General features: G+C 43.2%; 1 protein-coding gene across 1 annotated transcript in view; it reads left to right on the top strand.

Moving 5' to 3' along the window:
* The window catches only part of TBX15 (T-box transcription factor 15), a 90,479-nt gene extending 77,727 nt beyond the window's left edge, over window positions 1-12,752 (top strand). Inside the window, exon 8 of the mRNA XM_066341187.1 lies at window positions 10,580-12,752. Coding sequence (XP_066197284.1) covers window positions 10,580-11,364 — 785 coding nt within the window. The 3' untranslated portion in view covers window positions 11,365-12,752. The remainder of the gene's footprint in view (window positions 1-10,579) is intronic.
* The last annotated feature ends 2,403 nt before the right edge of the window (window positions 12,753-15,155 follow it).

Here is a 15,155-nt window from a genome sequence, read left to right on the forward strand (position 1 = left end):
TGCTTTTGTCAAACAAATCCAACTGAATTATTTGGCCAGGTTAAAAATTTGACTGAAAAAATAACTATACAGATGTGATGATTTTTTTTTTTGACAGTGTTTAATTTACTGCCACACGTGCCAGTTTGGAAAAGTTAGCTCCTCATTTCAGTATACACACTGACTGATCTCAACGCTGATAACTACAAATATGACTTTCAGTAGGGGCAATCCCAGTATTACTCTGCAGAGTCTAGTTCCAGCCCTAACTTATCCAGAGCTAAATGAAGTAGTGCAATTCCTAAGAGGTACAAATCCCCCAGAATACTGCGGAGTGGTCAATAGTGATGGAATTGCTTGGTAACCTGCAAGCGCACAAACATGCTGCATTCAAGAGACTTAAATTTTTATGCTCTAAATAAATGTTCATCCCTTTTTGTGGGGTGTTAAGAGCTAAGAACATATTTCCCCTCATCCACCTTCTCCATACATTTATTTGATTTGCAGGTTTTTATCTTCCCCTTCTGTGCCCCTCAAAGTGAATAGCACCAATTGTTTAATTTCTCGTGTAGTGGGAACTTTTCCAGTTCTTAATCGTTTCTTTAAACACAAGTCTGCACAGAGTATTCCAGACGCATTCATGTGATACAATTATCTAAAGGCATTATGATTTTTTTCCACATTATCCTTTCTGCCATTCGACCTACATCCTAGTGCTTTGCTCATTGGTTTGGCCCAAGCTTTATGCAGAGCAAGGGCTACACTGACACACCAAAATCGATACTTGTGTGCTGGATGCAGCTGTTTCATGCAGGGATTGAATAACTTTCTAATCTGCACAATGATAGATTTCAGCTGCCATGCAAACTGGAGAGTTTGATGTCGCACCCAGGCGCAGACGCCTGGTGCAGATGAATCTCGTGGTCCATGAGCTTTAGTTGCACGTGTTGCCACTGAAGGGCAGCACATCAGCAAGTCCCTGCAGGTCTGTGACCTGAGTGGTCACCATGTTGTCCTACCAAGGGAAAGAACATGATGCTTCTATTAGTGAAATCCCCTGGCTTGAGAGCAAAACCTCTCTTTTGGAGTGCATAATGCAAAAGTATCCTCAGCTTCGCAAGAGTGAGCACCATGTTGGACACAATCACAGCAGCTCTGCAACCAGTTTTGAAAGAAAGAATTCCTTCCCCTAGAGAAAAACCTTGCACGAAATGCTCCAAAAATGGCAGTCCAGCAGCAGCTGACCTTCTGGGGAATGGTATCACCCACACTGCAGTCTACTTACTGCTAGGGGGAAAGGGGGCTTGGGGTTATTGAATGCATATGGCAGTGAGACGTGTGGAAAGCCAAGAATCTATTAAAGTCTTTAATTGGAATATATTTTCAAAATTTAGATTGAACCTCATCCAAGTTCTCATTATTAAAAATTTGTGGCTCAGTTTCTTGATTTTAAAAGGGAACATTAAAGAAAAAAAAAAGAGGGAGAGGGAAAAAGAAAATCAGAGTTCCAGTAACTCTGCATTATGTCACTAAGAGTAAAAAGAGCTATTGCTGGCTCATTTGTGATATCCAGTTTCCCACAGGATATTGTGATGAGCAGATCACTATCAGTGACTGTACGTTTTGCGAGGACACAGGGACTAAAAAGGCACTGGGGCAACATTAGAAGAGTGATCAGTATCTAATCCTTCCTGCAAAAGCTGATGACTTATCAAGAAATAAAATCAAAAGTACCCTGGTAGCTGTTAGGAAGAAGTACCTCCTAAGCAGAATTTCAGGACCAATAGGAGAGTCACATGATATGATCTATCACTAGCCTTGCAGCACATAAAAATTCACTTTGTCATTAAATTGCTGTCCTGACACATGCATACCAAATCCACAAGAATCAAACATCTTAAACTTGACTGGTCTGCTCTCAAGGCAGCTTTTCTTTTCAAATGGGCTCTTTTCTTGAATAAATGCTTTTGCCAGGACCTCCACCAAAGGGTAGACACCATAGATTCAACCCCTTCTCCATCAACTTGAGCATCTGCATTGATCTTGGATTGGAGGTAGAGAGTAGAGTCCTGCTTTTAGGAGGTCTGCAAAATTGGCATTAATGGTTCTTGAGATTAGCATTGAAAATCGTCTACAAGGGTACTGGGTGTGTTTCTCACTAGTCAGACAGCTGGTGCTATCTCTAGAGCAGCATGCATGTATGAACTGATTGAGTAGGGGTCCTACTGTTGGCTTTGGAGAGGGAAATACCTGCAGTCTTGTGTCAGCAAGGATACACACAAAAGGCTCCCTCTCCTCCATGTGGAAGAGATTCACAGGTCTCATTTACTGCTGGAAAGGAACAATGTTTTCTTGTAGTAATGATGTTTCCAGACTGACCCTAAGTCTGCACTGGCTATCAGCAGAAACAAGACAGATACCGGGAGCTGAGGTGTTGCTGCTTTTCCAGTGTCTCTGTCTGTAAACTTTATCCTTTCTGGGCAGGCACCACCCCTGTCTTGCCAAAGTTTGTCTGTGCTGCCTGTGACTTATTCAGTATAATACTCTTCCCCCATGGGGGTGGTGCTCAGAGAGCCACCCTGATTGCACCCATATGAAAACAAAATCCTGACTACACAAGTGTGTGCTGGTGTCAAGTGGAAGAAAGACTGAATCCTCCAGAACTTCATCTGAAGGCATCACAGGCGCCTGGAGGCAGAAAGAAGTAAATAATTCTTAAGATCCTTTTGGCTTTATCTGAGATCCTAGATCCCAAAAATAGTGTCTCCCAAGAGTGGAGCTGCTCATGCCAAGGAAGGCTGAACCACCTACAAATTCATCTGATTGGCCCCTTGCTTCCCAAAGGCAGCCATCAGTTCTGTCAGCAATGCCACCAGGATAATCTGGATGCTGCTTCCCTTTGGAAATCAATTGTAAACAGTCTGGGCTATTGGCAGAGGTCAGAGAGCTGGGTGTGGACTCAATTATCTGCTTGATTCTTTCGACCTTGAAGAGAGATTGGAAACAGGGCGGTTGTTGCCAGAGTTACTGGGATCAAGTGCTGGTTTCTGCTACATACTTCAAATGGCTCATAGATGGCCTCATTCAAACAAAGCACCAGGGACAAAACTCTTCCAGCTTCTTCGAGGCTGGGCTGCTGACAGTTTTGCTTTAGAGAAGGGACATTTTTGGTGCTTCACCGGAAAATTAAAATACCCTCCCAGATGTGGCACAAGAAGCTGGAAGTCAAAGTCTGTGTCACTTCCTGATGTCCTAAAAGGAGCCTAAAGTGCTCTGTTACTCCAGAGAGGTGTTTACCCTGAGTTCCAGTGACTGAAGCCTAAGTCTCTGTTATCTGATGAGTGCTGATCAGATTTCACACGAATGACTAGAGGTGAGCAATGATACTTTGAAAATTCACACAGTTTCCTAAGAGTAGCACGAATTTTTCTTATGAATAGAAAATTATATGTTGCTTGGACTTGCCACAGTACTTCAGTGTTTTTCCTCAACTGTCTTGATTCTCTGGGTACAGATGGGAATGGAAATCACATGTCCTGAATCATACTTTTTGTCCACAGTAGAAAAAAATGTTAGTTTTTACCATTAGATCTTGACAATATTGTATCTTGGAGGATGACCGAGACAAGTTTTGTATCTAACTTGCTGAGTGCTCGGTTTGCCTTTCCAGAAATCTGTAAGATGTAAAGGGAAGTAAAGTATTATTCTGAGTTGTTCTAGATCTACCATTAATTCCAATGATTCTTGTAATCTGAGGCAAACTTATTACAAAAGTCCTTCTCTATAATTTGCTAACCTTAACCAAAATTTCCTTTCATTCCTCACTTTTGTGCTACACAGTACATACTTTCCCCCTTAAATCTATTGCTGTAATGATCTTTTTCTTTTTCTTTTTTTTTTTAATGTGCTCTGTGTGCTGTATCCGAAAGAACTACAAAGTACTCTTTATGTTTCCTCTACAACCCAGCAACTTGGCACGCAATAGGTTTTGAGTCTCATTTGGGCCTTTTAAAGATTTTACCAGCAGATTCATAATTTGATAATTGGCCAAGGGCTCTAGAGAGAAAAAAGGCAGCTACACTCTGTCAAGAGAGAAATGGCTCTCATTCCCATGAAAGTGGGAAGTTCACATTCCTAAAAATAGGGAAGGAGTTGAGAGAGTGTCCAGCATGTCACTGACCAGGTGACCCTGCTCTTTCTTAGTAAGAAGACAAGAAACAAGCATACAAGCCATTTAGTTTTCCAAGGCAGTGAAGAGGAAACTCAGAGAGCTAGTAATGGTGATGAAGAATCTTTCAGTCCTTCTCAGTGTTTTAGGTTTGAATTTTGGAAAGCTAGGAATGGGAGCAGAGACCTTGGTCTGCCAGTTATACTTGCAAGGAAAAAGTTGCCATGATGGGTGAGAGCAGGAGTGATAGCTGATATTGTGGCATTTAGATGTCTGGACACATTAAGCAGGACTGAGGCATGTGCTGCTTGAAGCAGAAATGGATCCAGGTTTGTGCTGTGCCTGGCTCCAAAAGGACATGAGATCAGATAGTTACAGTGGCACACTCTGGCCTCATAATCTATCAGTCAGAGCACCTGGCAATCTGCACAATCCCTCCCTCCTGACCTCATTACTCCCTCAGATTCCCATCCTTGGGCAATTAACAAATTTAATTTTTTCTTCTGTGACCAAGGTGAAGTAACTTGGAAGGCAGAGAGTAAATTTTATATGCCATACTTAGTGTGCACCTGTGTACAAGTGCACAGAATGGGAGTAGGATTAACCTTTTTGTTCAAATTTATTTTCCTGCATGCATGCCATTACATTTATTTAATGTTGTGTCTGAGGATAGAACACTGCAAAACACTGGTAAGAGCTGCTCTTTCCTGTGCTTTAGAAAGAGTACCCTGTACCTATATGTCCAAGACTGTAGAGTCCTCACAAAAACCAGATCTTTCAGAAATTACTTGGAGTACATCTGCATGGACAGGCTCCTCTGTGCTTCTTGCTGGCCAGACACATGCCAGCTCCTGGCCAGCTCCATTTGGAAAGCTGGAGAGTTGCATTATCATGGCTCTGTGCCTAAGCGAATATAAACTCCCTCTCAGGAGGGCTTATTTACTCAAGTTAAGTGCCAGGAGGAGAGTTGTGAGCCAAGAGAATGACTAGTGGCCACAGTCCCTTTTTCCTGCACCCCCAGGTGCTTGGACACGTGCCTATCATGTGGCGGAGATGCCAACACCTTGGGCAGGTGTCAGCAGAGGGGCTGGGGCTCCTCCAGGAGATGGATAGGTGAGGTTGTGCACCTACCAATCCAAGCATCAGGGCCTGTTCACACATGGAGGTGGAAGGAGACGGCCTGGCTGAGGCTGTGGGCTGCACATAGTCCCAAGGGCTCTGCACAGCCCTGCAGGCTGTGGGCTGACCATGCTGACCCTGCAGTTCGTGTCTGGCCACCAGCTAAGCTAACATGTAGATGGGAGTGGGCTAAGCTCTCTGAGAAGCACTTGCACTCAAAGAATAACTTTGTGCTGCCTGACCCATCAAAACATAAAATCCTAAGACAAACCACTTGCTGTTCCCATCATAGTTAGAAAGTGAGGCACAAACTCTGAGGACACATCTGTTTGCAGTGTGACGGTGAAAACCAGTGTGAGACCAGCCATGCTGAGTGCTGCAGGCTGTGACCAGGTTGCCCAAATTTCTCTAAAGCTCTTGTCTGTCTGGTAAGACTCTGCCTTTGCCCAGGGTGTGGCATTCATTTTTGGGTATGCTGTGCTGATGGCAGCTCTGCTCTGAGCAAGGACTTCAAGGACCAAGAGGTCAGTATGGAGACACTACAGGTAATGGTAGCATCCAATGCCTGGAAACTTTAGCAAGGAAAATATGCTGAAGTAGAGTACAAAGTTTGATTTATGTGCACCTTTCAGATAAAGGAGATTGGGATAAATTGTGGGTCAAGTGAGTAGTATGGTGTCATTTGTAAGAGAGATCCCAGAAAATTTTCCACGCACAATTGCTTCAGACTCCCTTGGCACTGATGCTCTCCCCACTGTCTTGCTGTTGCCAGAAAGCTCCTTTGGCTAATGCTGGCTGCTGGCAGATGCATTTTCCATCTACACTGCAGTGTTAGAAGTTTTCTACGTGACCTGCCTTCTGTGGAAGAGGTCCCTATAGCATTTCTGATGCCCTGGTACACTGAATGTCTCCAGAATACTCCAAGCCCTCATTTTAAGGCACATCATACCTGTGGACTATGTATGTTTGGGCTGCAGTTTGCCCTGAAATTGTCCTTAACACAAGCTTAGTCTAGGTAAAAGTGAAGCAAGGGTTTTTTGGGAACACACAGGAAGATAGCACCATTACTGAGGCTTAGATGCACACGTGGCAGGAAGGAAATACCTGTCATAAGCTACTTGAGATGATAATTTAATAACACTTCTTGTTGATACCCAGAGGAAAAGCTGTAATTTCTCCTGTAAGCCTCGTGGGCATGTATCTGACACTGGTAAACAGACAGCATTTCTATTTGGTGTCACAAGAGGAAATGCTGACAAGAAGAGGAAGGTTTGCCTTTACATCCCACCCTTTCCACATGGTCTCCCTGTCTTCCACCATGACTTCATTTTTTTTTTTCCCTACTTCTTGGTCCCAATTGGCAGATTTTAGCTTCTCTTGCACTTAATTGTTCTCCAGTTCCCCTCATTGAAAATGCTTCTGTCCTTTTGATAAGGTCAACTTAGTTATCACTTGTATGCCCAGAGAGCAAGTGTCTCTCAGGATGACAGCACTGCTTGGCTAAGCTCTGGACAGAATAGCAGGACACTGTGAGGACACACACTTTCACCTGCCATGTGAGGCAGGGTTCAGACACAAAGGAGGCACCTTTGAAAATCTGAACCTTCTATTTTATACAAATGTGACTCAATAACTGCACATACGTGGTACCAATGTCTGCAGAGCCAAAAAAATTATCTTCTGGGGGCTGCTCAAAATAGTAATTAATCACTCTGGAATCATGGTAAGTGTGGAGGTGAGAGATACTGTGACATGGCTGGTAAATGAATGTGGTGTTGGCAACTGTTTCCAGGGGAAATGATGGGTAGAGAAAAGGAACAGAGGACAATTACCAGGGGATTCATTTTATTCGCGCTTAAATGTGGTTTCAGTTGACTTAAGCCAGACCTAACGTAGTTCTGTGTGTCAGTTTAACTGGATTGGTTTGTATCCATGCCTTCCATTAAAATGACACACACATCTGTGTATCCAAGACTGTGGTATGGTGTGGATATATTTGCTGGGCTTGCTGCCATCTCTAGGGGGATTTGGCTGACTTTGTAACAACTACAGACCAAGTTATAACTTCACAAAAGTCCAGGTTGTGTATGGCCTATACTTAGGGCTGCCAGCAAGGATGGCTAAGAAATGTCCTTCAGAGCAGAGTGGATCTGGTCTGAAGAGAATGAGCTGAGACAGGCCTTGCTTTGTATTATTTCCTGTTCCACTTAGAGGTGTAAAGATTACTCTACAAATGATCAGGAACTCAGAAACTTCTGGCTTCTGCATTTTGCTCTGTTGCAGCGAAGTGTGGTGCATCCTGTGCTTGTGGTTGGCACTGGTAGCAAAGCATTCTTGAAAGAGAATTGTCAGGTTTGGTATTTGCTCCTGTCGATGGATGTCGTACCTCCTCATCATTTTGAAGTTACAGAGAAAAAGAAAAATCTTATTTGCTCTGTTTTCTAACTGTTGTGTTGTCACTTCAGAGTTTTCCTGTTGGCCTGCAAATAGGGATTATTCAAAGCAGAAACACTCAATCCCTCTTTGGAGGTGTCCTGAAATGTGCAATTCTCACTTTTGGAACCATTAAGCAATCCTTGAAACTGCTAAAAATCAAAACTTACCCTGTATAGCCAAACCCTCAGTTATAGGTACGATTGAATTGTAACTTCTCAGCAGGTGGATAAAGTCTAATGCTTGAGGTAACTGGTGTGTGCACTTTTGTCCTACTGAGTTGATAAGGTTTAGCTCTAGGACAAAGGAAGACTGAAACTAGGATGTATTTAATAATTTATTCTATGTATTTTATTTCAAACAGATAATTAAATACTCATAGATATGCAATTTTACTCATTCTCCAGGCACTATCAACAAGGGAGTCATTTTCTGCGGTTTGTTCATTAAATAAATGGTGTAAAGAGTCAAAAGCAGGATTGCTATGGGTTAAATACATCTCACTTTCTGCTGTATTTGTTTTGCCATTATTTTATCTCTGTACTTTAGGCTTGAATAACTAGAAGATGATACATTAACTCACCTGTCTGCCTGTTCTCTCTGTTAGAGGCTGTGCTTTTTTCAGCAAGGCTAACAAAACAACGTCTGTAGTTGTGTTCAATCTCACCTTTATCAGCAGCTACAACTAAAACAGACTGCAATGGAACTACTTGTGTAGAGGCCAGCCTTCCCTTCTGCTGACCCTACTGCAGTATTGACAACCTGTAACAGAGAGACAGGGAGAAAGGCTGGAGGAGGTACCATCTTTACTTACCACTGCCAAAATAGCCCGAGGTTGTCTGACAGAGACATTAAATGAACCAGGGAAGTGTAGCCTTTAAAATAAATGCTAAATTAGAAACTTACACAATAAGCTTTTGAACTCTGGAGCTAAATAAAATATGTGAGCAAGTTTGAGCATTTCAGTATTGTCAAGAAGTGAATGCAGAGTCCATGGTGGCATTTGAAAATTCTATTTCTCTCATTTGTGTTAATGGAGATTTGATGCAATGCTTCTCTTTTATGCTTCTGAATGAATAACAAAAAGAGTCAGTGGCTCAGCAATAACTGATAAGCATTCCCCCCCACAGGGCTGGTAATGGGAATGACTGCTTTGACTTAGCAACACAGAAATTTGCCTTTTGTTAGTGTTGCCTGGGTCAACAGTAATCATTCCGGGCTGCGCTTACCCAGTGCTGTTTTTCTTCTCTTTTTCTGAATCTGGGTTAAAAAAAATTAAATCAAAAAATCACAAGTATGTTAATGTCTCAAGGTTACATTTTCACATTTTCACTCTCCATTCTGTTTCACCCTATATGTGTCAGAAGGAGTCAGATATCATTTCTCTTTCATTCTCCCCATCATATACTGACACAGAACACGTCTCTCTAGTGCATCCCTTAGTCACTAGCAGCACCTATTCTCTTTTCATCAAGCAACACTTCAGTTCCTCCTTTTTTTTTTTTTTTAACAGACCTAGACTGGTCTCAAAACCCTACTGGATTTTTTTTTCCATAAGGTGATACAAGAAAAAATTGTCCATTATTTTTGATCCTCAGTGTGCAATCTCTGCCTTAGTGAAATTTCATCTGGCCATTTAAACACCATCTTTTCAAATCCCTTTGCCTCTCGTCTGTAATCTTCTACCTTGTTGGAAATGCTGCCTCCCAGTCCTCTGGGTCTGTTTATTCCCCGGTCAAATTTTTTCACCAGCACTTCTTTGGTCCTTTTACAAGAGTCTCCAGTGTTGGTTGCCCTAGTGCAGAAAGGGAATCTCATACAAAGAGTGTAATCAAATTAAAATAAAAGGTTTCACATCAGAAAAGTGAATTTTTTAAAGCACAGTTTTTCATGGAAGTTCAAGGAAACTTCCTCAAGTTCAGAATGGTGCCTGTAAATAATCTCTTCTTAAGCTCAAAATTGTACCATCACCTTTTTCATAACACTCACTTTCAGCTTGCTACCATTCTTGGTAGTATTACACAGTATTATTTTCCCAGGTCAGAACATGTGAGCATCCCTGCTGTGCAGAATGGTCAATTCCATAATTCCCAGCATAAATACTGTATAATGTGCTGGTACTACTGACATGCATATCTGTCAATATTTGGTTAACATCAGTGGTACAACATATGGAATCCCTTTTAAAATTTAAGCGCATGATTGAAAATCCTGACACATCCCCTTTCTGGGCTCTGTGGAGCAGGATACAGCTTGAAACTGTGTCCCTTCATTTTAGTGTTACTTCTGGCTTGAATCAGCGCTGCTGCACGGTGAGCCAGCTGACAAAAATGCTGAATGGTGCAGAAGTCCAATACACTTCCAGCCACTTCCCGCCACAAGCCCTGAGCAGATGAAAAAGGGTGTTTGCAGTGGGACCATGCAGTTCGCTGACTGGTGGTCTTCCTGGAGACCAGGAGAGAGGAGAAATTAACTTTTTTTTTTCTCCCTCCCCCCCATAAAAAGGACTAGATAAACATGCCTGGAAATGGCAGATCCCTTGACTTTTGGAGCCATCTTTCCTTGTAGCTTTTCCCAATGCCTTGGGTTACTCTGTGGCAGGCTTGCTTGTGTCTTCCATTTTAAAGAGGAATAAAACATCTATTGAAAAACAAAGTCATAACAAAAAAGCAGAAAGAAAGACCAAGGGATGCTACTGATAAAGTGAGGGCCCTTGCCAAGAAAGTTTTCCCATGTTTTTCAAGTGTTTCAAGAGTTTTCCAGTGGCCATTTTACCACCCTTGCTTCTTTATTGAACTAAGTTCTTTTTCAATGAGGCCCTCCCACTTTGCAGATGTGGTTCTGGGTGCTGAACATCCTCCGATGTGTTTTGTTTTGCAGGAGGCAGCACAGGAACATCTCCAACCACCTCCAGCACGGGGACCCCATCACCATCTGCTTCTTCTCACCTTCTGTCTCCATCCTGCTCTCCTCCAGCCTTCCATCTGGCCCCCAACACTTTCAATGTTGGCTGCCGGGAGAGCCAGCTTTGCAACCTCAACCTGTCTGATTACCCTCCGTGTGCCAGAAGCAACATGGCAGCGCTGCAGAGCTACCCAGGGCTGAGCGACGGGGGCTACAACCGGCTGCAGAGCAGCACTGCTTCTGCCTCGCAGCCCTCTGAAACCTTCATGCCTCAGAGGACTCCCTCCTTGATCTCAGGAATGCCAGCTCCTTCCTCCCTGCCCAGCAACAGCAAGATGGAGGCGTACAGTGGCCAGCTGGGATCTTTCCCCAGCTCCCAGTTTCAGTATGTCATGCAAGCAGGCAACCCTGCCTCCACCTCCTCCTCTTCACACATGTTCGGTGGTGGCCACATGCAGCAGAGCTCCTACAATGCCTTCTCCCTGCACAATCCCTACAACCTCTATGGATACAATTTCCCTGCTTCGCCCAGGCTGGCAGCGAGCCCAGAGAAACTCACCACCTCCCAAAGCACTTTACTCTGCTCTTCCCCGTCCAGTGGGGCCTTTGGAGAGAGGCAATACCTTTCCACGGGAATGGATCACGGGATGCACATGATCAGCCCTCCCTCCAGCAACCAGCAGACGGCCGCCGCCTGTGACAACAGGCAGTACGGAGCGGTGCAGGGCTCCTCCTCACAGATGTCCGTGCACATGGTCTAACAAGCCACACCTCTCCTCGGTATCGAAGGCAGCCGGACCTTCATCCTTCCCAGGGGTAAACCCATCCCAGTACTCCTTTGCCTTCAAACTTATAGTGGAACTAGTATTGTAATGATAAACAAGAACATAAGCCATCTAGGTGTGTCTAGAACCTTCTGGAGAGCCTCGACTGACAGCCATCACAGCTTGTTGTAGCCCAGGGGCTCCAGATTGGCACGGAGCATCTGCTTTTTCTGGACTTTGCAGAGAAGAGGGCATGACTTTAGCGAGAAGCTGGAGAGAAGCAGCTGAATTTGCTGTTTATGGATTAGCTTTAAGCAGTGTGAGCTTTCGGCGTGGAGGGACCCATTCCCTGTGCTGTCTCCTCCGAGTGTTGAAGAAGGGCAGTCTCCCAGGGCTTCATCCTCTGAGGCTGCACTGCCTATGGCTCTAAAGACCTCCCCCTTCCCAAACAGTTCCTCACAGCCGGAGTGCCTCAGCCCATTTCTGAGACCAGCAAGGCCTATGGGTCCTTCTTCCACTGTAGCACAGGAATGGCACTGCTGGGCTGGAGCTTCTTCTGAAGAGGTTTCTCATTTTCACCATGGCTCTGCCCAATGGCCCTTTCTTTATGAAGGTCGAGCTCACCAGCACCCAACCTGCAGATGGAGATGGGAGTGAGAGGAGAGAGAAAAGTCTTAGCTCACAAATGAGCCTCAGACTGAAGTGGGGATGGAACTTTGGAAAGATGAATGGGGGGAGGGGGCCCAGCTCCTGTTGACTTGACTGGAAGTAATGCAGCAAAACCGAATGGATGACAGCCTTTGTGGGGAATGTGTTCCTCCCACAGCACTCATCCCAGTGGGAAGAAACTGTCCAGACTGAGCTCATGGGGAAGACCGATGAGAAAAGAGAGCTCTACAGGAGTGCAGCTGACCTTGCATGCTAGAGTTGCCGTAGAAAACCATTAGCATTTCAGAAAGAGTGAGGTTGACTATTTGCCAACCTTCCACCTGCCACATGGTCTCTGTTTAACCAAATAGATCATTGCCTTTTAAAATCTTTCTTTTCTGTTTTTTTTCTTGTTGTTTTTTTTCTTTTCTCTCTTCAAATCCTCTAAAAATAAGAAAACAATTGTAGCTTGGTGCAGGCTATGCATTTAAGTTGTGTGAAAATGCAAATACCAAGTAACAGAATACAGATATTATTGAGAGTTGTTGTGAGGTGTTGTAGATAAATGTATTTATATGCCTAGTGGGGTATTCAATATTATGAATATAAAAGAGGGCAATAAAAATGGTATGTAAAATATGTATGAAGAAAAAGCTGTATAAAGATTTGCCCTATGCACGGAACTCTGTTTCTAAGTGCCAAGCACAGAAAGCGCTAAATAAATCTTTGCAATTGTTCCCTCTGTCTTCTTCTCTGTCTGTGAGGCTTTCTCAGTGGTTTTCTAGAGACAGACATTTTTAAAATACTGTCATATGTGTATGATGCACATGCACAACAGAGGGTGTGAAGATACGGGGCTAGATTGTGAAGTCCAGGGCAATATTGCAATAAAAAAGCCAAACCTGTCTTCTCAAGAAATTTTAAAAATTGAGTCCTTGGAATTTGTAAGTTGCCTTCTTCACAGGAAGTGCATTTTAAAAACAGCTAGATTTGTTATTTTGATTATTGAAGAAGCTCTTCAGAACAATTTTTCACAGTCAGTACAGTCAATGGTACTTTAAGATAACAATATAATTTATTTATCATTGAAAAATAATTTCAATATATAATTTGGGGTTATGTACCAGTTTTTTATTTGCACTATATTTCTAATATGAGATTGAGACATTAGCACTGAAAGCTGCGAGGAAGCTGAAGTCTCCTCAAACCTGGCTGTAAATTATGGCTACAGAGTTTACAGCTTTCCTTGTGTTAATAAACTTTTCTCCCCTGAACTGAAAAAGCACCAGAAAGGTAGAAAGACCTTTAAAGATCAATTCTGCAAGCATTTTTTTTTATTTTTGTTTTTACAAGGGAAGATAAATATACCAATGCCATTCCCAGTTCTGTGCCTAGTCTCTCTGGGTGTATTCTGGCTTTTACTGAGTCTGGCCTTGGATGCTGCTGAAAAGGGTAGGAGGGATTATGGATGTGGACAATCTGTCCTTCACCTTGTTGTCTTTTGTTTACCCCTAATAATGAATTATTGGTTTAATCTTGACCAGGGATTTTTAAAGCCTTTCTAAAATCTTCTCAGAGTCTTTCAGAAATGCCCTTCAACCTGTGCTTTGATGTTTGCTTTGGGGTTTAATTCCATTTTATGGAAGAATTTCTAGAGGTTAATAGTGTGTTGTGTGAACCAGTATTTCCTCCTGCTGGGTCTTTGTATTAGATTGCTCCTTCTTATTTAACCAATTTAATTCTTTGTGAGTTGGTCTGTACTTCAGCTAGAAGAAGAGACTCGACAAAATGAAAATTATTGTCTGCATCAAAATACATGTGTCTAATCTGGATCAAACAACAACAACAAAGAATAAAAAAAATTATCACTGGAAACAATAGCTAAAAAAACCAAAACACGTATGCAGATCTTGGATATTAGTGTGAAGAACTGGTATCTAGGTTTCCATGCGTTTCAGTAGGAATCCTTGGGTAAGAGCTTTGAAATGGTCACCTAGACTCTTCAGCAGTGTGATCCTTCTTGTAATTGAATACTTTTTCCCTGATCCAACCATATTCTTCAGATAATCTTACTGCATCAGTATGAATTGAAGTTGCTTTTGGTATGAAGCATGTTGTCCCCAGGGTGAGCATTCATGGACCATATTTATAGACATACTTGTTTAACTCTTATGGGACACATCTATAAAATGAGAGAGCTTAGTTAGCTAGATAATAGTTATTTCTTAGAGTTTTGTTGCTGCAGACTCAGAATAGTCAGCATCAACACTGAAAAAATAGAAAAAGAATATGAGAGAGTCTTCTCTGTTCCAAGATGTAAAGTTGTAAATACACAGATAGTACTTGGTGAGAAAGTTACACTGACAGTTCATGAGGATTAAAAACAAGCCAAAAGTGAAATGGGTAAAAAATATGACACTTTTCCTTGGCAGTCACTGTGCAAAGTGAAAGCAGAGCAGTGTTTGGAGGGCAGTATCAGAAATAGCAAGACAAATTCTTTAAAATTATTTATTTAGTGCTCATTTAGGTGTACATCTCCCCTGCGCAGATAACCTGCTTAAGGCCTTGACATCACCCCAGAAAGACGAGGTGAGCACTTTAAAGTGGACCCAGTATTTAAAGTGGACCCAGGTGTGACAGGAATCTCCTGTACAGCAGTGGCTCTTCTCCCCCTGCCAGGCACATACAGACACAAGGCCCTGGGCCATTTGTCACTTTTTATTTGGGCTTCCCAGGGAAAGGTGATAGCAAAGGACAATGGGAGAGATGCACTGGGATCAGTGGGAGAGGAACCAGGGCTCAGCTGGTCTGGTGGGCAGCCTGGGCTGCAGAACACACAGGAGCCACCCCCAGCAGGCTCCCTTTCCTTGGGTGACTGCCCTGACCACAGGGCTTGAGAGGCCTCCTGGCACAGTCCTGCTTGCATCCAGGAGCCCTTTGATTGCTCATTTGCAGAGCATGTGTGTGTGGGTGGCAGAGGCAGCAGGGCTGTGGTTCCTGTCTCCTTCCTTCCCTCCCTACTTTACCATGAATGTTTGAATGCTTTGGCCAGCTTTAAGCGGCTTTGGGATGGAAGTTCTCACATGTTTCTTTAGAAGAGACAGTGGAGGAGGGCAGGGACCTTATTACTTTTCCCAGTG

This window comes from Sylvia atricapilla, chromosome 2, assembly GCF_009819655.1.
Source record: "Sylvia atricapilla isolate bSylAtr1 chromosome 2, bSylAtr1.pri, whole genome shotgun sequence".
Taxonomy (NCBI): Eukaryota; Metazoa; Chordata; class Aves; order Passeriformes; family Sylviidae; genus Sylvia; species Sylvia atricapilla.